The sequence below is a fragment of the Manis javanica genome, chromosome 17, assembly GCF_040802235.1.
Source record: "Manis javanica isolate MJ-LG chromosome 17, MJ_LKY, whole genome shotgun sequence".
Taxonomy (NCBI): domain Eukaryota; kingdom Metazoa; phylum Chordata; class Mammalia; order Pholidota; family Manidae; genus Manis; species Manis javanica.
The window spans coordinates 21,647,547-21,669,917 of NC_133172.1; the positions used below are offsets into that span (position 1 = coordinate 21,647,547).

The following is a 22,371-nucleotide window of genomic DNA, read 5'->3' on the forward strand; positions in this document are numbered from 1 at the left end:
GAAAGTAGTAGGAATTAACTTGTGGGCAACCGGAGTCCAGATCCCACATTTTGCACAGGGACTTGGTGGGGGCAGGTGACTTTTAATTCTTTCAGCCTGTTTTTTTACACCTCTAATTACATTTCTTTCTCCATCTTCTGCACTTACTAGAAGCTGGCCAAGATTCCTTTCGGTGGGCTTGGTGTGAATGTGACCAACCAGGATGGCTCTACCCCACTGCACGTTGCTGCCCTGCATGGCAGGGAGGACCTCATCACCCTCCTGCTAAAGCACGGTGCCAGTGCAGGTGCCAGAAATGTAAACCAAGCTGTCCCACTCCACCTGGCCTGCCAGAAAGGTCACTTTCAGGTACACGTTATGGCTCTTGACAACGTGTACAGGGTGCTAGCTTTTGGTTAGAATCTCACTTGGTGGGATGCTGCAGAGGGGCAAGGGTTTGGTGGCTGGTGCAAAGGACAGGCATCATTCCGTCCTCCAGCCCTGAGATTCTGAGATGCACATGGCAGGGACCCTCAGCTACAGGACGTAGAACTCTGGTGCTTCTGGTAGTGGGGCCAACCGCTCCGCTTACGGCCGTTCACACCCGGATGGCACAGAGGCTGTCATTCTGACTGATGCCAGCAGGAGCTGTCTCTGGTGCCTGGGGGTTGGTCATTGAGGGCTCTACCCCCATTTTACATTCCCAGAGCCCTTGGTCTGTGCCATCCAGTTTAGTGTTTTATGATGTATGGCCTCTAAAAGAGGTTTGAGAGATAATTGTGAAATGATTGACTTTTTAAAATCTTTTTTAAAAATGGTCCATTTTTTTAAAGTTTTATTAGTTCTACTGTAAGCTTTTTAATGATAGGAACAACTGTATTTCAGGTCTTCTGTCTCTCTCACAGTGCTTCCAGCAACCATTTCTTAGTCTGTGATAATGGAGTAATAATTTCAACTCTGCAGGGTACAGCTAATGGTTATGTGAAAAGATAGTGCCTAGCACATTGCCCAGCAAATATCCTTCCCTCCCCAGTTCAGCTGGTCTGCTTTCTCCCGAGGGTCAGACTTATGTCTAAAGAGCCTTCTAAATAAAATTAAGAGAAAAGTAAAAAAGTATCAAGTTAGAGGATTTCTCCCTGCAAATTTTAATTAAGGTTGAAAATGTTTCTTCTCTCGGGTAGGTGGTGAAGTGTCTATTAGATTCTAATGCAAAACCCAATAAAAAGGATGTAAGTGGGAACACACCCCTCATCTATGCCTGTTCCAACGGCCACCACGAAGTTGCTGCACTGCTGCTGCAGGTGAGGCTCCCACAGCCCAGAAGCGGCTCTGCCCGCCAGCAGTGGGCATCCTGTCATCCAGATCCTACGGTACTGGTCTTTGGCATTCCTTTGATCGTGCTGTTCCTCTTTCTAGCATGGGGCCTCCATTAATGTTTCTAACAATAAGGGCAACACAGCCCTGCACGAGGCTGTGATGGAAAAGCATGTCTTCGTGGTGGAGCTGCTTCTACTTCACGGAGCATCAGTTCGGGTGTTGAACAAGAGGCAGCGCACAGCTATAGATTGTGCCAAACAGGTGAGTTGGAGCGCTTAAACGTTGAGGGCATCCCAGACTCCCTCACTGCTTTGTCTGGATTCTGTGTTTAAACCCGATCTGAAATAGCAGTGGCAAGGGCTTAAATCGCTATGTCAGCTGAGTTGGTGTGCCCCAGGCCTGCACATGTTGAATACCCTGGACCTTGGTCACCTGGTTGGACGTGGCCTGCTTGGGAAGCCAGGAATCCATCTTTCAGGGGTAGTTCCAAAGGGCTGACAGAGATGCTCCCCAAGCAATGGCAGGTGTCCGCGTCCTCGTCCTCGCAGGGACAGTGCTCACAGAGAAGCAGCACGTTCGATGGCACGCTGAGTGCACCCTCATGGCAGTGGGAATACATCCGTGGTCTCGGCCGCACAGTGGAGAATGTTAGTTCCATTGGTGACTTTATACCTTGAGTTCTCCAAGGAGAACTATGGTGACCAGTTGCCACCCTCTCCCGTGCTCTGGGTATTTGCCATGGAGAAATGGCAAGGAAGAGTCTTTTTCTCCTGGGGAGAAGGTTCTTGCTTTCATGTTGAGTCTTTATCTAGTTTTCTACTCTGGAAAGACAACCGTAGGCTGTTAAATGACACTACTGATACGTTCAAGTCACCTGAACCCAACCTTCTCATGGGCTTATTAATTTTCAGTGACATTTCTTAACAGAATTGAAATATTCTAAACTTTCAATTTAGCACTTTTTCAAATAATGAATGTCTTTTTCAAATGATGAATGAGTACTTACTATGTGCTGGACCCTTAATACCTCAAGATAATTCTACAATAATAGATTCTATTATTGTCAACCCAGTTGCATAGAGCTCTTCAACACCTGGCCCAGAGGACTTAGCAGAGGGCAGAGGCAGGCTCCAAATGCAGGGCTGTCCTTAGCAACTAGGCTTCATGGCTTCCAAGTTTTGTCTGTAGTTGCTTCTTAGCTTTCTGGCCTAGCCACACCAATACTGACAGTTATGTCTAAACAGGCAATAACCTGCTAACAAATACAAAGTACTGTTATCTTTTTTCCCTTTCAAACTGTAGAATTCAAAAATAATGGAATTACTTCAGGTAGTACCAAGCTGTGTGGCTACATTAGACGATGTTGGCGAAGCAGACCCCGACCCCCAGGAGTATGTTACTGTTAAGATCAGGAAAAAATGTAAGAACTTTCTGTAATTCTCAACTTGGGTTTATTTTAAAGTTCATGATTAGCTGCTGGTTTTCATCTAATTGTAAATGTAAAATGTAATTATAATTATGACTAGGATGGGACATAGGCACCAAGGAAACATGTTACAGCCTGCTTCACCAGCTGCTTTGATACCGGTTTTCTGGTTGATTATGATGCTGATTCCTAAGGCACTTAGGTGGACGCTCAGGCCTCCCTCACCAATGGGAGAGGAGGAGCAACCTCTGATAGAGTCATTCTTTCATGCCTCAGGTTCCAAAAGTTAGGCCTGTTTCTAAGCATTTCCTGGACAGCCAGGCTAAATGCTTACCACAAAGGATTTTTTTTTTAATTTGCAGGATGCAGAGGTTGACAATAATTAGAATAGCAGTTGCCAAACAGGGGTGGAGTTGAAGTATTCTCTTTTTTTAAAAAAATTGTTATAGTTTAGATGGGGTATTTGTTGTACTTTTAAAAATAATTATAATATAGTTTGCAATGCAATAATGTGAATATCCCACCCCACTCACACATCTGGATAGTCCTGAGGCTGTCTCACCATAATTGGCTGTGGTTGAAGATTATCAGTGCATTAAGGATTATCTTTCTTTCATGGAGGTTCACATAGTAATAAATAGATACCTATTAATATGTTTCTTGAAGCAAATGCAGTGCTTAATTTTCTAAATTTTAAGAAAATGGGAAGGTTGCATCTATGCTATAATTTTAAAATAAACTAAATATTCAAAAGTTTATCCTTCTGTCTACAGGGAACTCAAAATATGATCTTCCAGATGAACCTTTTACAAGACAGTTTTACTTTGTCCACACAGTTGGTCAGTTTAAGTGAGTATAAAATTTGAGTTGATTTCTGTGCTTTTGACCCTACTGTTAAAACTAAAGCAGGCTATGTGCCACTTTTATGGGTCATAGGAAAATCTTAACCTGTCAAATGCTGCCACCTGGTGGGCAACCAGAGTGCTTTACAGCACTATCCCACCCGTTGATTCTGGGTTTGCATTTCAGGGGAAGGACTTCAAGGGAGAGTATGGCACGAGGTAGAAGTGTCCCTAATTTTACTGACGATTCCTTGCATGAGGTGAGTTATTAAACACTGGCTTATATCATATTTTTTAAAGCCTGGCCTTTTCAAAACGAATCCATGGTAAACATGTTTCTCATTTAATTATTCCCTTCACAATTAAGACAAGTTCTTTAATAAGACAGCCAAGACTATAGACTTCACTTACTGTTATATTTAACAATACATTTCTGAGCTAAGGAAGGAAAGTGAGGGAAAAGTGGAAATAGTTACAAACATAGTTCATGGTGTGTATACTGGGTGAGGTATCTCAAATTTCAGTGTAAACAAATTCACAGAAGTGTTTAAGCACAAAGGTGTTAAAGGAAGAAAAGTTTGTGTATTGACAGGTAAAAAGTTCTCCAAATATGGTATGAAGTTGCCCATATAGACAATTCTGTGTGTGGCCATTTTCCTAAAGCACTCTTTTAATCACTCACTTATAAAAAGAAGCCTGCTTTTCCTTCTGTGGTGCTGTGAGGTGGTTTCTTAGAGAGATGACTTCTTATTGTGGCTTGCCAATATATGACTATTGATGAGTAAATAGAATTTATAGCATGTGTGGCATACGCTTACTGGAACAAATATACAGAAATTCCAAACTTTATTTAGAGAATTAAAATGATTTTTGCTAGCATGACTAATTTTGATTTCATATTTAATCTCTTATGACTTTGCTAATAGACCTGTTGCTGGGTAGGAGACCTGCAGACTTTGAAATCTGCCTGGGTTTTATCAAGTGCTAGCTTTTCCTGTGCTATGAGACTTTTGCAGATTACTTAATTTTGCTAATCCTGTTTCCTCAGCTATAAAATGAGGTAACAATAGTACATACTTGTTAAGAGTTGTAAAGATTGAATTTGAAACATGTAAAGCATTTACATTGTGCCTGACACATGGAGGCTCATGTCATACTATCCCCACAGGGATGTTAAGAGCTGAAATTATGCCTGGAAGGTACTGAGCACAGTGGATGACACATATAAGCACCCAAGGCTAGCTGTTATTATATGGTGGTACAAAAGTGAACTGTTTGAATTGTACCTTTCCTCCAGCCAGGGACCCAGAGAGTCACATGGAAACAGAATAACCTCCCAGACCAGGGCAGATCTCCGACTGCTGACAAAGGAAATGGTGATCAGCCCAAGAGGCCTGGACTGAAACAGACTGCCCCTGGGAGCAGGCAACTGCTCCTCAGACACACAGTCAATGATGCAGCTGTAGCCAAGGGCCCAGAGACTGCTGGCAACCTAACTGCTCCCCAAGGGGCTCCTATTTCCCACTCTTAACAGTCATTGAGGAATTGCTAAATTGCTGCTGAGAAGTGAGTTCTCAACAAGATGATCCTGAGCAGGGGTGCAGCTTAGAACTAAATGTACTATTTAGCTTGGGGAAAGGCAAGAAGCTCCTGAAAGCTTTTCTGTGTCTGAGGCAAACAATGCACTGAAGAAAATTACCACCATTTTTTTCCTCTTCAGAGCTACTGAATATACCTGAGAAGGAATGAACAGAACTCCAGCAGTGTTCAGATTCTTAAGACCGGGGTGTATGTTTCTTCTGAAGTATTAAGGCTTCCTTGGTTACAGTGAGAGAGGTTTCATCACTAGATTCTGACCTCCTCCTACTGAAAGGTGCTAAACCTCTGTGATATCTATAAAGCAGCAAACTACAAATTCTTCCATCTGGGATAAGCTCAAGAGAATCAATTTAGGTTTCATGGTACTAAGGAGGCCGGGCAGAAATGTCACAATTGAATAAAGAAAACAGGGCCTTCAAAATGTTCCTTTGCAAAGTGACACTTGAATCCAAAGATGCCTAAATGCCATTTTGATGTTCATTTAGTAAAAAGGACATACTGACCTGGTCTGTGATAGGTACGTGGAAAAAGTTGGGTATAATTTTTCTCCCAACAAACTTAAGTTCCGATATTTGATCACTGCACATATGCACCTGTAGCAGTGTCTCTAGAGACGTCCCTGTACGGCGCCTTCCTTACATGTCACACCTGACAGGTGGTTACTGAACTAGAGAGTAGATTTGGCACATCTTTTCTTAGTCTTTTGATTCAGATTGAAAACGTACAGCACAAACTAGGTCAAAGTTACTTTAAGTTAGAATTTATTGTCATTTATTCCTTTTTATGAATTTATATATACTTATTTTTTTATGTTATTAATTGGTCTAGAGCCACAAACATGGGTTTGTCCTGAGTACATTTTCAAATAACTTTATAATAAGGAAATGGTTTTGTGCATGTTCTTGGAAACACTTGTGTATGTATAGAAGGGAGGGACTGATTATTTTTCTACAAAGTAATTTATGATTTCTAATTTTCTAATGTGCCTTGGATATGTGCCAAATGATGGAAAAGAAACAGTAAACTTTATGATTCTTGAGCGTGTCGTGGAATACTTCTTTAGTGTTTTGTTATGGAGCTATTATGTTTTAGCCTCTACCATAAACATGTGCTATATATGTATAGAAAAATATTCCATTGGATATACATTTTATTTTTCATTTATAAATGTGTAACTGAAATATGTAAACCAGATCATTCAGAGCAGATCATTATCCATCTATCTGACTAGGGCCAACTTACTCCAGTAGAGAGAGTGCCTAGGGACCACAAAAATGTTTTAATTTCTTCTAAAATCAGAAAACTAAAATGAATACAGCTTCTTAGCCCAAACAGGAAATAAGCACTCCTGCTTTGCAAATTTATTTTCCTTCTTTTCTCCACTTTTAAACAGAAAAACCTTATTGACTTGCTGCTGTGTTTATCATCCTAATTAAGAAAACTATATCCTATGCAATTTATCAGCATAACCATTTCCAAGATGCAAATACAGACATTTGATACCCCCTGATTTTTTGGGTGATGTAATTTAATCTTGAAAACATTCATGTACACACTTAACTCTAAATTAAATTTACAATGCCCTGCCTGGCAGAACTGTCAAATAAGGAAATAGGTTCCAAGAAATAAGGGGGCTGTTTCCTTGCACTGTCAGAGCTGGGAGTCAGGTCTGATTGGCAGCGTCACCTGAATTGGCAGTTTCAGGCTTGGTATTTCATCTGGTGATATAAATACTGTAAAAGGGACTGTCAATCTTATGGTAGTTTCCTCTTGAGCTACTCTGGAAATCAGCAGGGTGAGCCATCTGAAGTGGTTCCCTTATTTTAAAAACACTTGTTTTTTTCCTCCAATTGCTTTTTCCTGCTTAAAACTAAACTTGACAAATCAGAAACTGGTAATGCTCAAATTTCTATTTTGTGTAAGAACACTCCCCACTTTCTAAAATGTACTTCATCCCCTTGCTACCTTTAGATTCTCTATTACTGTACATTATTCTCAAGTGTCTTTGAAGGACAGGGGTTTGATAATCTTTAAACACATTTACATCAGTAGCTGTCATTAGGACACGGTTATTCTGCAAGAAAAAGTGTGTAATGAAACGCTGAGAATTATCTAGTTTCCCTCCAGCATTTTAACGTAAATGAGACCTAAAACAAAATTTACCTGTAACTGGGGTTTTTTTCCCCTTCAAAATCCTTGATCAGAATTTACCTTTGTCTGTTTAATTCTGTTCCTTTAAAAAAATTCTGGTGTTCTTAATGGTTCTACTCATTTGTTTATTCAGGAATACTAGACACTCCAACATTGTTTCTTCATTGACTAGTTTTAAATTTCAAGTCTCAATAAAACCTCAAGTATAATAAACATGTCAGCAATATGCTAGTTAACACAGACTGGGATGGTAAACCATGTTTCCCTGCACTTTTCTGCTTCTAATCCTATTCATCTCATTAAATGTCATGAACTTCCTCCTGGGCTGGGTCTCATAGGACTAAGACATGTAAAAAGGTTACACCAAACAGCTCACTTGAAAGTTAAATTTATAATTTATATTCTTGAGCAAAGGTTTCATAACCGAGTGGAGGTAAAGCATGATATAAAAGATGACCTCTGCTTTAAAGTTACCTTTATCATTGAAGAACCCAGAACATTTCTATGGAAATGTTTACCTACTAAACTGTGTGAACTGGATTTTAATCATTAGAAGTAATTTCTCTTACAAATATGTTTATTATTGTTGAAGTATGATTGCTAATAGTGACTTTGGTAATTTTTGTCAATAGCAGTACCATGCTATAGAAGTTGTAATTTGGTCCCAACGCCTGTGAGAAGCAGTTAAGTAGTATCTGCAGGAAGAAAAACTGCTTATCTGCTTTCAGAACCTATGTCTTGGAAATACTAGATGTTAAATATTAGACATCAAAGTTGATTCAGCTTAATCCATGGGTTTTAACTCCCATGATGTTATTGGATCCTGCTATTTTCTTTTTACTGAAGAGTGCTCAAGCAGCTTCTGTATCTGCCAAGGCCATCCCTCTGTAATACTAATGTCACAATTACAAAGAATAGACTAATGCTGCTACACATGTGTAAAAGTTCTTGGTAGGGAGGGAAAAATTTTAAATGCAGATATTCTAATCATTCAGTGCTGGTAGTGAAACAACTTTGCCCAAGTGGTTTTAATTTGCATAACAAGTTTATTTTTTAAAAGGCATATAGACAATAAACAAAGTAAACATTCAGTCAGATCTTAACTTCTGCCAAGTAGTATCTGTCCTAGAATTGTTCCATTAAGTTCCAGTCTCTATAAACACTGTAAATTCAATAATCGTCATCTTCATCAGAGTCCATTACTTTTCTTCTGTTGAACTAGGAGGGGTGGGGGGAATTAAATGAGTGTCATAACATGTTCAATAAAGCATAATTCAGATTTTCTGAGAAGAAAAATTTCTAACTACTAAATAGCAAGACATATTTGTGTCTTTAAAACTCAGTGTTTTAGATCTAAGGTGGGGAGGGGAACGATGACAGAAGAACCTTAAAAATTAAATCCCTCAATATATGCGGCCTTTATCCCCAGACTTCCACGTGTTACAAAATGACTATGGGTTGAAACGTGTTTTGGTAGAGTAGATGGACATTCAGCACATCATTAAAATACCTTCTGCCCTGTGCATTTGGGAAACTTACTTTAACTGTGGTTTTCTTTTCTGTTTGTTGGCTTACTTTTTCAAGGATTTCTATTAAACCTTGTTCTGATACCTAGGATAATCAGAAAGAAGCAGTTTTTTAAACAGTTTATCTCAGCAAACAGAATCATTTTAGTTTTTCTGGAATGTGAAGACAGAAGTCAAGAGGGAAGGAGAGGTAGGACAAGAGGTTATAACTACTGGTTAAAGTTCCAAGTAAAGTTCGCTTTGCTAGCCTTGTTTGAGGAAGGGGGAAAGTATCAATCAGCTTCCTCAGAAAAATCCAAAGTGAACAGCTATTTAAGAAAAACTTTATAACTATTAGCAGATAATAACCACCACCTACACCACTGTGCTAAGTGTCAGTGATAGAGACACATTGCCTATGTCTCTGAGACCTTGAAAAGCTTAAATGCAGGAGATAAATCACTTAGAAAAAGATGAAGCAGTCACTGTCTCTTCCACACACAGGTTCCTAGTGTAAGGGGCTCAGGGCAAGGCTGATCCCTGCAGGGTGTGGTGGCAGCAGAGGGCTTTCCAGTGCAAATGTCTGAATCTTGAAGGAAAGTCAGGCTTGCCAGAATATACCCATCATGGCCTTACAGCAATGCACAAACTAGGGATTTTAGCACCTCATGATTTGCAAAACAGCTTCTGCCTACATTGGTAATATAACTGGTATCGTTAACAAACTTTGTTTCCAGTGTAGAAGCAATTTAAGCTAGCTGACCCTAACCCTAAGTCATTGTGTCACAGACACCAGTAAGGTTCCAAGCAATGGAACCAGCTATGTCAGGAAAGCAGCAAAGGCTTTTAGGAAAAGCAATAAGCAATTTGTTATCCTTTAGGATTTATGGTAGATACAACTATTTTCTCCTTTAAAAATTGATTCATTGAAATAGTCAACAAGAATTCTATAATCAAAAGATGAAACTGACCTTTTGAAGACATATTTTGATGAAGTAAATAACAGGTAAACCTGCCTCAAGGCAGTCCAAGCTTACCTTCCCACCGAGCTGTCCATATCTTGCCATCTGTATAAGGTAATTCTCCACTGCTTTAGTTTTTTCAGGCTTTACAAGTGCTAAGTTACTTACTAAAAGGAAAAAAATATATATACACACAAGAGTCAAAACTAAATGCACTTACATAACTTAAAACTAGGCAGCAACATTTCCAAAGCACTTCAGATTTATGCTGAGACCAGCAAGGTAGGTGGGGCAGGTGGGATTGTTACCCATCTTAAAAATGAGGAAACTAAAGTTTAGCCATGTCAATTTTAGTCCAGGATGTACTGAGGTAGTGGTAGAGCCAAGATTAAACTTGGGTCTTCATATTCTAAGTGCTCCCCCCTCACCCCTTTTTAAATATATGACGGCTTTCTAGAAAGCAATTTATACATTACTACACAGATATAATCATGGTAAGCCATCTAAGGCTGCCTCTTCTACACTGGGCTTCAAGTTATAATACAGAAGATACTAGTTCATTCTTATTGGCTCATTTTATTTTCTACATGGTTTCCTTTTGGTTTTTATTATGAAAAATTACGAACATGTGCTAAAATGGAAACTACAATAAACCCCCAAGCTTCCATCACCCATATCAACTACCAGCAACATTTTACGATTGACTCGATTTAAGAGTTGTTTCTTATAAATTTTACTTAACATGCACCTGGAGATGCCTCCTTACTAAGAAAATGAACCAGTACTTTGAATGATATAAGTACATTTTTTAAGTTTATAATCTTCACATTTCTTACAAATAATCTAATTTAAGTGTTTTCAGGTTAAACTTAATCTAGAGAGAGCAATAATTTCATATCTATCTCCCTATTTAACTAACTCAAGCCAATTTTATGAGAAAAACTTAAAGGTAACTGAAGGATGCTTACAGCGGGCCCGAGCTGACTGATCCAGAACTTGGGCTAAGATGCTGTTTCTCATTTCTGCTTCCCTACAACAAAAAACAGGTCAAGCAAAATTAGAACTAAGCTGTCAGCATTTCTACTGAACATTAAAGAACGTACCTCACTCAGTATGTTTCTCACTGTATTAGCCTGCTACAGGAGGTGCTGCAGGAGCCACATTTAGACAGTAGAGTCCACTCTTGCCCTCAAAAGCTAGCTTTGTATTACAGGGGTGTAAAACTACCAGGCTGAAAGGTAAAACTTCACATTTTCATAATTCAGGGTACAGTGTCAGTTCAACTACCTTTACCAAAAGGTGCTAGAAATCTGTAGTGAGATTTCAGACAATTAGAAGGATCAATGACTAATTTGTGTAATTTTTTTTAGAGGGGAAAAGGCTGATACCTAGGGAGGCTATGTTGAGAGGACACAGGTAATCGTGGCCAAGCTAGAATTAGATCCCATGTTTCAAGACTCTTGGTTCTAGTTTTTGGGTTAGGTGCCCGTGGGGGGAGGGAGAGTGAAATTTTAACTCTGCAACTATCCTTGCATCTTCCTACCTAAGTAGGAACTAGTTCATGTTCATAGGACAGTGGTTTCCAACTTTTCTTAGGCAGCATACATTTTTTTTCCAAATGACTGCTTCAAGGAACAACACAGACAAAAGAAGAGAGGAGGAGCGGGGGCTGGCTGTGCCCACTAATGCCCTCATCTGAGGAGCTCTAAGGTTCATGGAACATGACTTAACGCCCACGTCCACAGGCTATTTCCTTATCCTGACATGAATTACTGTGAGTGTATTTCACTGAATCTAAGATGCCATCTAGTTTAAGATACACGATAGTTTTATATGCCTCAAAAATAAAAAAAACACCAGAGATGAGGAGTCTAACAGGAGACCCCCACACTCAAAGCTGCAGCATCAAAGAGCAACATCCACAGCAAAAGGTAAACAAAAAATAAACCTGCCATGCAGAAAGGGCCAGCAAGGAAGGATACACACACCGACCTTAGCCCTGAGTGGAAGAAGAAAAAGTTCCTCTGAGAATGTCAAGCTTTTAGTCTTACAGGTTTGCTGTCTGAATTCACACTACCAGGGGGGGAGGGAGAGGAGAACTTCAAGTAGAGAATTTAATTTTAAGGTCTCAGGTTAGAATTGTACCCGTGATGGCAGAAGCAAAAGTAAACCCTCTCTGGAAGAATCCAGGACAAGAACAACTGATTATGAGACACACCCATTTCCTAATACATTAAAACATGAAAAAAGGTACATCTTACAATGAAATTTATGTGGTAGTTTTATTTTCTTCTTAGCACTACCCTATGTGCTTAACATGTCCTCCCCTGCTAACATAAGCCACTTAAGGGCAGGAACCTTCTCTGCCTTGCCTGTTTCTGTAGACCCAGTGCAGGGGCTCAATAAATATTTGCTTAATAAAAGAATTAAAAGGTAGCATGATGAGGGGAGAGGAAAATAGTTGTTCAATAGGTACAGTTTCAGTTTTGCAAGCGAGATCTGTTTTCTGGAGATCTGTTGCACAGTAATGAGAATATAGTTAACATGACTGAACTTTACACTTAAAAATGGCTATTACAGTATATGTATGTTGTGCTTTTTTCATCACAATTAGGAAAAAAAGGCAGCATGATGGTCTAACCAAATAGCATTCAATAAACCTGCCATGTGTTGGGAGAAAATACCAAGAATAGTGTAACAGTTAATATTTATTAAGCACTTACTATCTGGGAGGCACTGTACCCCGGTAATCCTTACAACACCTCTATGAATTCGTCCTATTATTATGTTAATTTTAAGGTAATCAGTTTAGCAGAGAAACAAACATCCACCAGTAATTGCAATACAAGGTAATAAGCCCTGTGGGGCTTCATACATGTTTATTTAATTAACAAATTAATAGTGAACATGCTCTGATTTATGAGAAAATCACTTCTGCAGGAAAATCTTTTTAAGATTCATATACCTACTAAAATAAGTAAAAATAAAAAAAAATTTGGTGAAACCACCTTTCAAAAAGTTCAGAGCTCTACCCCATACCTGTGCTTTGCTTCCTGTTGTGCAGCATCAGCAGGATCCTGAAAAAAATACTATCTTTTAGTCGAGTACTTGCACAGTGAGGAAAAGGAACGATTCTGTTTCTGATAAACAGAATGCAGTGGCAGAGACCAAATTATGACAAAGTAATTAAAAGCTGGGCCTTACAGAAGTCAGGGGGATAGTTCCGCTCTACTGCAGTGTTTGGCAAGCTTCTGCAGTCACAATGTTTTAGAATACGAACCACCATCAGGGAGGGAAGGCCCTGTGCTATGAAACCGTATTTTAGGCGGTGAGAATAGTTTCTGGAAGATAAAACGTGCCCAGGGACTGCGGACCTGCCGACTGAAGGGGCGCCTCCTTGGGGCTCGTCCCGCCCCACCCCTCGCACCGTACCCCCCTCTCCGCACGGCCGGGACTTGAGCAGTTACTCTGGGCGACTAGTGTTTGGAGTCTGGCTCCTCCCCGGGACCGTAAACTCCGTCAGGACGGGCTCCCCGCCGTATCCTCGGAACCTGGCACACCGCAGACCCTCAAAAAGCGTCGACTACTTGGGTCAGACCGACTGGATTTTAGAAAACAATTCGGCTGCAACAGTGGTCGAAGCAGGCTGGGCCCAGAGCTGAAGGGTACGGAGAGCCGAGGGGCCGAGCACGTCGCTTCGGACCCACGGCGGCCCGGCGAGGCCGGCGCTGGGGGCGCGCCCACCTCCCCGGCCCCGAGAGGCCCAGCGCCGGCCCGCCGGGACGCGTACGGTCGGCCTGGCGGCCGAGCCCTCACGCGGCGGGGACGACGCCCACGAGCCCGCGGGGGCAGCGGCAGGGTCCTGGGCCAGTGAGGAAGCCCCGGCCGCGGAGCCTCCGGCCGCGCCCTCCACTTCAGCTGAGGGCGGCGCCCGCAGGCACCGGCTGACTGAGGGCGGGGGCACTCACCCCGTGCTTCGCCTGCAGCTCCGCCATCCTCTGCCTCCTCAGCGCCTCCAGCTCCTCCTCCGCCATGGTGCGGCCGGCCGCGGTCGAGCAGCCGCTACCACGCTCGGAAGGATCTGTCGAAGCCCTGCGCGCGAGCGCTGCCCTCCCCACTGCGCAGGCGCCCGCGGCGCTCAGGCATCACCAATCCAGCCCGGAGCCGCGCCGCCCGCCGCAGCCAGGCCTACGGGAGAGGCCCGATTCCGCGATGGCAGGCAGTCGGGTGTGGGCCGGGCTGTGGGCAGAACCTGGGGTCCAGCCCTGCGGAGCGAGGCCCCCCAGCCCTGCCGGTCTGCACCCTGCGAGTGGGAAAAGACAGGAAGCTAGAACCAGGCCCTCGTCAAGAATAATAATAATAGGTAAAATGTGTTGGTGGCCTTTTATGTGCTAGGCTATGCTAGCTCCAGTTTGAGATGAGGATCCAGGGGTTTAGAAAGGCTGAGGGTGTTGATGGAAGTGTTCTAAAACTGGGTGGTGGAGGTTACCCCATTCTTCAGTTTGCCAAAAAGACATTAAAGAGGACTAAAGGGGACCTGGAAGCGGAGGAAGAAGGGACGCTCTGGTCACTGGGCCCCTAAATCAAATAAAGCGAACTTGGCTGAGAGTCGCGTACAGACTGGCCTTTTCCTCAGAGGTTGGAGCAGGGCTGTGGGGTGTTATGTGAACTTCCAGACCCCGCTCCCCCACCCCCCGACACCAGAGGCCTGTCGGGGACGTTGGGTGCCGGCGGTGGCTGGGTGAACTCCCTGGCGGTGCGCCCTGCTTTTGGAGTGGGGGGCGTGGGCGGGCCTGCAGGGGTCGGTGGTGGAATGTCCGCTCCTTAGCCTTGTGACTTATGCGGATTATCCACCTGCTGGTTTTCTAGTTGTGGCAAAAACTGTATACAATTTACCGTTTTAACCATTTTAGAGTGTATAGTTCCGTGATGTTAAATTCATTAACGTTGTTGTGCAACCAATCCCAGAACTCTTCTCATCTAGTAAAACACTCTTCTCATCTAGTAAAACTGAACGGCTTTACCCATTAACTATCAATCCCAATTCCCTCCCCCAGCCCTTGGCAACCACCATTGTAATTTTCTGTCTCATGATTTTGACTACTTCATATAAGTGGAATCATACAGGGTGTTTTTGTGACAGGTTTATTTCACTTAGCATACTGCCCTCAAGGCTTACCCGTGTTGTAGCATGTTAGAATTTCTTCCCTTTTTAAAGCTGAAAAATATTCCATTATAGGTGAATACCACACTTTGTCCATTTATCCCTCAGTGGATGCTTGGGTTGCTTCCACATTTTGGCTATTGTGTACAGTGCTGCTATGAACATTATTTTGGTATATATATCACTTTCAATACTTTCCTTCAGTACCAGTTTCAATACAGAGAATCCATGTGTTTTTAATTCAACATTCTGAAACATTAATGATGCCTTTTCTCTAATATGTAATGAGGCAAGATGGGGCGGTAGGACTGTATAAAAATGGTAGTACGGAGTATTTTTTTAAATTGAAGTGTAGTTGATACATAATATTATATTAATTTCAGGTATACAACACAGTGATTCAACAGTTACACACATTATTAAACCCTCACCCCAACTACTACAATTATCATCAGTAAAGAAAGGTGTTACAGAACCATGGACTATATTTTCCATGATGCACTTCCAACCCTGTGACCACGTAGATTTTGTGCCTCCTGATCTCCCTCACCCACTCCACCTACCAACTCCAACCTCTCCCCCATGGTAACCACCAGCCATTTCTCAGTGTCTATGAGTCTACTGCTGTTTTTTTCATTTTCTTTCGCTTTGTTTTTAGATTCCACATAGAAGTGAAATCATATTGTTAGGCAGGAAGCCAGAGAATAGCGGGAGGAGAGGTCTGGTTGACCACCTCTAGTCCCTAGTCGGGACTACAGATAGCTTCCACCAATGAGAAAATCCCTAGCAAGAGGAGTAAAACCACAGAGAAATTCCACAAGCTAGAGTCCAACTGGGCATGCTCCTGGGGTGTCCTAAATGAAGGGTTCCTCATTATTAAGTCATTAAAATAAATCTGCACTGCGGTTTAGCCCCCCCATGGTGGACAGAGAGACTTCTGGGAAAGAGCATGCGTAGTAAAAATTAGCTTACATCATTGCCAGCCTATCAGTAAACATTTGTTTGCATGATGCTACCCTTCCTAAAAACCCCTTGCTATAAAAAGGAACTTACCCCGTATAGTCAGTGCCTGTCTGACGTCAGGTCGCGGCCCACTCTATTACAGAGTGTAATAAACTTAAACTTGCTTGCTTTCTTAATTTCCTTGACTTTAGTCTCACTCTGTTCAGCTTCCCTGTGTCGCTGAACCAAACTCCTTCCTAACAATATGGTATTTGTCTTTCTCCACCTGGCTTATTTCCCCTAGCATAATATCTTCTAGGTACATTCATGTTGTCCCAAAAGGCAGTATTTCTTTCTTTTTTATGAATGAATAATGTTCCTCTGTGTATATGTACATCTTTATCCATTCATCTGTTGATTGACATTTTGGTTGCTTCCATCTCTTGGTTATTGTAAATAATGTGGCAATAAACATAGGGGTACATATATCTTTTTGAATCACATTTTTTTTTCTTTGGGTAAATTCCTTGGAGTGGAGTTCCTGGGTCATATGGTACTTCTATTTTTAGTTTTTTAAGGAAACGTCATACTGCTTTCCATAGTGGCTGCACCAGTTTACATTCCCACTACATCCTCTCCAGCACTTGTTATTTCTTGTCTTTTGAATAGTGGCCATTCTGACTGGTATGAGGTGATAAATCACTGTGGTTTTGACGTGCATTTGCATTTGAGTAGTGATGTGAAGCATCTTTTTATGTTCTTGTTGACTGTATTTATTTCTTCTTTGGGAAAATGTCTGTTAAAGTCCTCTGCCTATTTTTTAATTGGAAAATTTCTTTCTTTGGTGTTGAGTCAAATGAGGTTTTTATATATTTTATATGTTTAAGTATTATTTTTAGTGCTAATATAAATAGAATTATTAATTTCCTTTTCAGATCATTCATTGTTAATGTGTACAAATATCACTGTTTTTTGTGTGTTGATTTTGTATCCTGCAACTTTGCTAAATTTGTTTATTAGCTCTAACAGTTTTTTAAAAACTGGAATCTTTATGCTTTTTTACAAATAAGAACATGTCGTTTGTAAACAGAGAACATTTTATTTCTTCTTTCTAATTTGGATGCCTTTACGTCTTTTTTCTCCCCCCTCCCTCCCTTCCTCCCTTCCTTACTTCCTTCCGTCCTTCATCTGTTGGCTCTAGCTGGAATTTCTAGTACTTTGTATAGATACAGTGAAAGCAAGCATTCTTACCTTGTTCCTGATCCTAGAGGAAAAGTTTTCCATCTTTCACATTGAATATGATATTAGCTGTGGGGTTTTCATATTTGACCTTCATTATGTGGTCATAGTTTCCTCGTATTGATGATTTGTTGAGTGATTTTTAATCATGAAAGGGTGTTGAGTTTTGCCAAATGCTTTTTCTGCATCAATTGAGATGATGTGGTATTTTCCCCCTTCATTTTATTACTATGATATATTGCTTTGCTTGCTTTTCATATGTAGAAATGCCCTTGTATCCCAGAAATAAATCCCAGTTGGTCCTGGTGTATAATCCATTTAATGTGCTGTTAAATTCTGTTTGCTAGTATTTTGTTGGTCATTCTTGCATTAGTGTTCATAAGAGATATTTGTAGGTTTGTTTGCTTTTGGTGTCTGTCTGGCTTTAGTATCAGTGTAATGCTGGCTTCATAGAATGGGTTAAGAAGTATCCCTCCTCTTCCATTTTTTGGAAGAGTTTGAGGAGGATTTGTGTTAATTTTTAAGTGTTCAGTATGATTCACAAGTGATACCATCTTGTCCTGGACTTTTCTTTGGGGGTTTTTGATTACTGATTCAATCTCCTTACCAATTATTGATCTATTCAGATTTTCTGTTTCTTCATGATTCAGCCTCAGGTGTGTTTCTAGGAATTTGTACATTTCATCTAGGTTCCCAGTTTGTTGGTGTACAATTGTTCTTAGTTGCAGTTGTTCATAGTACTTTGTTAGAATTCCTTGTATGTCTGTAAAATCAGTAGTAATGGCCCCTCTTTCATTTCTAACTTTAGTTATTTGAGTCTTCTTTTTTTAATTAGTTAATCTAGTTAAAGGTTTGTCAATTTTGTTGATCATTTTGAAGAACCAACTGTTGGTTTTGTTGATCTTCTCTGCTGTTTTCTATTCTCTATTTTATTTATATTTACTTTCTAATAGCTTTGAGATTAGTTCTTCTTTTTCTAGTTCATTAAGGTGTTGATTTGAGACCTTTCTTGTTTTTGAATGTGTTTACAGCTATAAATTTCCATCTTAGCACTGCTTTTGCTGCATCCTCTAAGTTTTGATATATCCTATATTTTCATTTTTATTTTTATCAAATTTATTTTCTAATTTCCTTTGTGATTCCTTCTTTTGGACAGATTGTCCAAAGGTGTGTTGTTTAATTTCCACGTATTTGTCCCTTTCTGGTTTTCCTTCCACTGTTGACTTCTAGTTTCATTTCATTGTGATCAGAAAAGATACTTTGCATGATTTCAGTCTTTTGAATTTATTAAGACTTGTTTTGTGGCCTATCCTGAGACTGTTCCATGTGCACTTGAGAAAAATGTGTGTTCTGTTGTTATTGGGTAGAGTGTTCTGTATATATGTAAGGTCCAGTTGGTCTGGAGTGTTGTTCAAGTACTCCTTTGGTTTTCTGTCTGATTGCTCTTTCCATTATTGAAAGTGGGTTATTGAAGTCTCCTACTATTATTGCAAAACTTTCTATCTCTCCCTTCAATTCTGTCAATGTTTGCTTCAAATATTTAGGTGCTTTGATGTTTAATGCATATATATTTATAATTGTTATATCTTCCTGATGAATTGACCCTTCTATCATTATATTATGTCCTTATTTGTCTCTTATATTAGTTTTTGACTTCAAATCTATTTTGTCTGATATTAGTAGAGTCACTCCTGCTCTCTTCAGGTTACTGTTTGCATGGAATATGTTTTCCATCCTTTCACTTTCAACCTCTTCATGTCCACTTGCTTTTGCTGTTTTGTTATTTGTCTTATGCATGTCATAATTTTTTTCTTCATTTCCTTTATTACTGCCTTCCTTTATGTTTAGTTGATGTTTTTGTAGTGACACATTTTGATTCCATCAGTTATGACTTTTAAATATTGGTCAACACAGAGCCAAGTAGTGTTATTTATTTTCAACTATGCTGTTTCTTTTCTTGTTCAAATGTTTGTTTATTCTGGAGTTTCTAATTATTTTTCTTTTCTTTTGAGCTTTGCCTGTTATTTATTCAAAGTATTTTCCCCCAGCTTTATTGAAATGTAATCAACATATAACATTGTGTACTTTTAAGGTGTATAACATGATGTTTTGATACATGTGTATTTGTGAAATGATTACCACAGTAAGGTTAGTTAATACATCCACCACCTCACATAATTACTTTTTTTCTGGTGAAAACATTTAAAGTGTACTGTTTTAGCAACTTTCAAATATACAGTACGGTATTATTAGCTATAGTCACTATGCTGTACATTTGATCCCTAGGACTTATTCATTTCATTATACTGGAAGTTTGTACCCTTTGGTCAGCATCTGTCCATTTCTCCAACCTCCTAGCATTTGGCAACCACCATTCTACTCTGTTTTTGAGTTCAGTTTTTTTATTCTACAAAAAAGTAAGGTCACACAGTATTTGTCTTTTTCTGTCTAACTTATTTTAATTAACATAATGCTCTCCAAGTTTCACCCATGTTGTTGCAAATGGCAGGATTTCCTTCTTCTTTTTTTATGGCTGGATATTATTATACTATATATATATATATAATAGTATATATATGTATGTATTCCATATTTTCTTTATCACTGGATACTTGGGTTGTTTCCATTTCTTGTCTAATGTGAATAATGCTGCAATGAACTTGGGGGTGCCCTTTGATTTTCTTTATCAGTTCATCATTTTGAAAATAGTACTTTTTTTCTAGTCTTCAACTTGCAGCTTTGATCTCCTTAGCTGAGAAGGAACTATGGGGACTGTATCAGTCAGGAAGTGCTATGCTGTACTGCAGTTAACAAAAAGCTCAAATGTAATGGCTTAAAACAACAAAAGTTAATTTCTTTCTCATTCTGCTTGTCCACTGAGGTTGGCTAAGTGACTGTGTTTTATGTCTCCTCACTCTGAGACCCGGCCTAACAGACAAGCTGCCATTTCAGTGATTCCAGTTGCCATGGTAGAGATAACCTAGAGAATTCCTCACTGTCTCTTTAGGTATCTACCCAGAAATGATACCCATAATTTCTCTCCATATTTAATTAGCCAAAGCAAAACACTTGACTATGCCTAACATCAAGGTGGTAAAGTGCAATGTTACTCTGTACCTAGAAAATTAAAAGCTAGGATATGAAAAGTTGAACAGTACTATGGACCATCAGAAGATTATAAAATTTCTAGGTGTTGAATTTTAAAACTTTTAACTCCTGGATTTTTAAAAAAAATTGCATGGTAATCAGAGAATATAGGCTTGTATAAAGTCCTGAGGTTTTTTGTATTATTTGTGATTAATTTTTACAAGTGTTAATGGGATTGGAAAAGAAGAAGTATTCTTTATTGGTTGTGGATGGGTTTGACACATACACAATATGAAGTTATTTATATCTTCTAAATACCTGTTAATTTTTAATTTACTAGGTCTATCAAAAGATTAAAGTAGTAGTTAAATTTCTTACCATGTGCAATCCTGAGAAGGAAGAATAAAGCAGGGGGAATTATGCTCCCCAACTTCAAGCTTTACTACAAAGCCACAGTAATCCAGACAATTTGGTATTAGCACAAGAACAGACCCATAGACCAATGGAACAGACTAGAGAGCCCTGATATAAACCCAACCATATATGGTCAATTAATATATGATAAAGGACCCATGGATATACAATGGGAAAATGACAGCCTCTTCAACAACTGGTGTTGGCAAAACTGGACAGCTACATGCAAGAGAATGAAACTGGATTATTGTTTAACCCCATACACAAAGGTAAACTCAAAATGGATTACAGACTTGAATGTAAGTCATGAAACCATAAAACTCCTAGAAGACAACATAGGCAAACATCTCCTAAATATAAGCATGGGCAACTTCTTCCTGAACCCATCTCCTCGAAAAAGGGAAACAAAAGCAAAAATGAATTCATGGGACTACATCAAACTAAAATGTTTTTGTACAGCAAAGGACATCATCAACAAAACAAAAAGGCATCCTAGAGTATGGAAGAATATATTTGTAAATGACATCCGACAAGGGGTTAACATCCAAAATACATAAAGAACTTACACACCTCAACACCCAAAAAGCAAATAACCCGATTAACAAATGGGCAGAAGATATGAAGAGACAGTTCTCCAAAAAAGAAATTCAGATGGCCAACAGACACATGAAAAGATGCTCCACATCACTAATCATCAGGGAAATGCAAATTAAAACCACAATGAGATATCATCTCACACTAGTAAGGATGGCCAGTATCAAAAAGACTAAGAACAACAAATGCTGGCAAGGATGCGGAGAAAGGGGAACCCTCCTACACTGCTCGTGGGAATGTAAGCTAGTTCAACCATTGTGGAAAGCAATATGGAGGTTCCTCAAAAAGCTAAAAATAGAAATACCATTTGACCCTGGAATCCCACTACTTGGAATATACCCAAAGAATACAACTTCTCAGATTCAAAAAGACATATGCACCCCTATGTTCATCACAGCACTTTTTACAATAGCCAAGATATGGAAGCAACCTGAGTGTCCATCTGTAGATGAATGGGTAAAGAAGATGCGGTACATATGTACAATGGAATACTATTCAGCCATAAGAAAGAAACAAATCCTACCATTTGCAAGAACATGGATGGAGCTGGAGGGCATTATGCTCAGTGAAATAAACCAGGTGGAGAAAGACAAGTGCCAAATGATTTCCCTCATTTGTGGAGTATAACAATGAAGCAAAACTGAAGGAACAAAATAGCAGCAGACTCACACTCCAAGAACGAACTAGTGGTTACCAAAAAGGAGGGGTGTGGGAGGCTGGGTGGGGAGGGAGGGAGAAAGGGACTGAGGGGTATTATGTTTGGGACACATGGTGTCGGGGATCACGGGGAGAGCAGTGTATCACAGAGAAGGGACATGGTGGATCTCTGGCAACTTGCTGCACTGGTGGACAGTGACTGCATTGGGGTATGAGTGGGGACTTGATGATATGGGTAAATATAGTAACCACATTGTTTTTTCATGTGAAACCTTCATAAGAGTGTATATCAATCATACCTTAATAAAAAAAATTTCTTATCATGTATTGGGTTTCTAGATTTCTCCTTGTTTTTTCTTCTTTAACAGTGTTGCATTCTTTTTATAAACAATTATCTAAGACCTTTAGAAACAGCTGCTTGCCATTTGTTGACTTTTTGGAAAAAATCAAAACTCTGATTACAAATTAAAAATGAGGTTTTTAAAGATCTCAA

The 22,371-nt window shown here is 39.9% G+C and overlaps 2 protein-coding genes and 1 long non-coding RNA gene across 7 annotated transcripts in view; 2 read left to right on the forward strand and 1 right to left on the reverse strand.

Annotated features, from left to right (window-relative positions):
* The window catches only part of ANKRD27 (ankyrin repeat domain 27), a 56,538-nt gene extending 50,336 nt beyond the window's left edge, over nucleotides 1–6,202 (forward strand). For 4 of the 5 annotated variants that reach the window (XM_017667187.3, XM_017667188.3, XM_017667189.3 and 1 more), the window contains 7 exons: nucleotides 151–348; nucleotides 1,161–1,280; nucleotides 1,396–1,557; nucleotides 2,599–2,716; nucleotides 3,496–3,571; nucleotides 3,752–3,824; nucleotides 4,862–6,202. In XM_017667187.3, coding sequence (XP_017522676.3) covers nucleotides 151–348; nucleotides 1,161–1,280; nucleotides 1,396–1,557; nucleotides 2,599–2,716; nucleotides 3,496–3,571; nucleotides 3,752–3,824; nucleotides 4,862–5,095 — 981 coding nt within the window. In that variant the 3' untranslated portion in view covers nucleotides 5,096–6,202. The remainder of the gene's footprint in view (nucleotides 1–150; nucleotides 349–1,160; nucleotides 1,281–1,395; nucleotides 1,558–2,598; nucleotides 2,717–3,495; nucleotides 3,572–3,751; nucleotides 3,825–4,861) is intronic. The other variant, XM_037021541.2, reaches the window with a different exon arrangement.
* A 2,138-nt stretch (nucleotides 6,203–8,340) lies between these two features.
* On the reverse strand, nucleotides 8,341–13,890 carry PDCD5 (programmed cell death 5). The gene is made up of 6 exons (XM_017667192.3): nucleotides 13,750–13,890; nucleotides 12,821–12,858; nucleotides 10,750–10,811; nucleotides 9,857–9,948; nucleotides 8,854–8,925; nucleotides 8,341–8,532 (listed from the first exon to the last, which is right to left on the reverse strand). Exons 1-6 carry the CDS (start codon nucleotides 13,813–13,815, stop codon nucleotides 8,485–8,487), a joined length of 378 nt encoding a protein of 125 aa, XP_017522681.3. The 5' UTR covers nucleotides 13,816–13,890; the 3' UTR covers nucleotides 8,341–8,484.
* A 126-nt stretch (nucleotides 13,891–14,016) lies between these two features.
* LOC140847121 (uncharacterized) lies at nucleotides 14,017–22,205 on the forward strand. The gene is made up of 2 exons (XR_012126811.1): nucleotides 14,017–14,144; nucleotides 20,554–22,205. It is a non-coding gene; the product is annotated as an uncharacterized lncRNA (long non-coding RNA).
* The last annotated feature ends 166 nt before the right edge of the window (nucleotides 22,206–22,371 follow it).

What these genes read in the sequence shown, in the direction of transcription:
- PDCD5 (XM_017667192.3), bottom strand. Translation starts at nt 13,815, where the DNA reads ATGGCGGAGGAGGAGCTGGAGGCGCTGAGGAGGCAGAGGATGGCGGAG. An exon ending in CAACAGGAAGCAAAGCACAG is followed by an intron (nt 10,812 to 12,820) that starts GTATGGGGTAGA and finishes TTTTTGTTGTAG; the next exon opens with GGAAGCAGAAATGAGAAACA. An exon ending in ATGGACAGCTCGGTGGGAAG is followed by an intron (nt 8,926 to 9,856) that starts GTAAGCTTGGAC and finishes TGATTATCCTAG; the next exon opens with GTATCAGAACAAGGTTTAAT.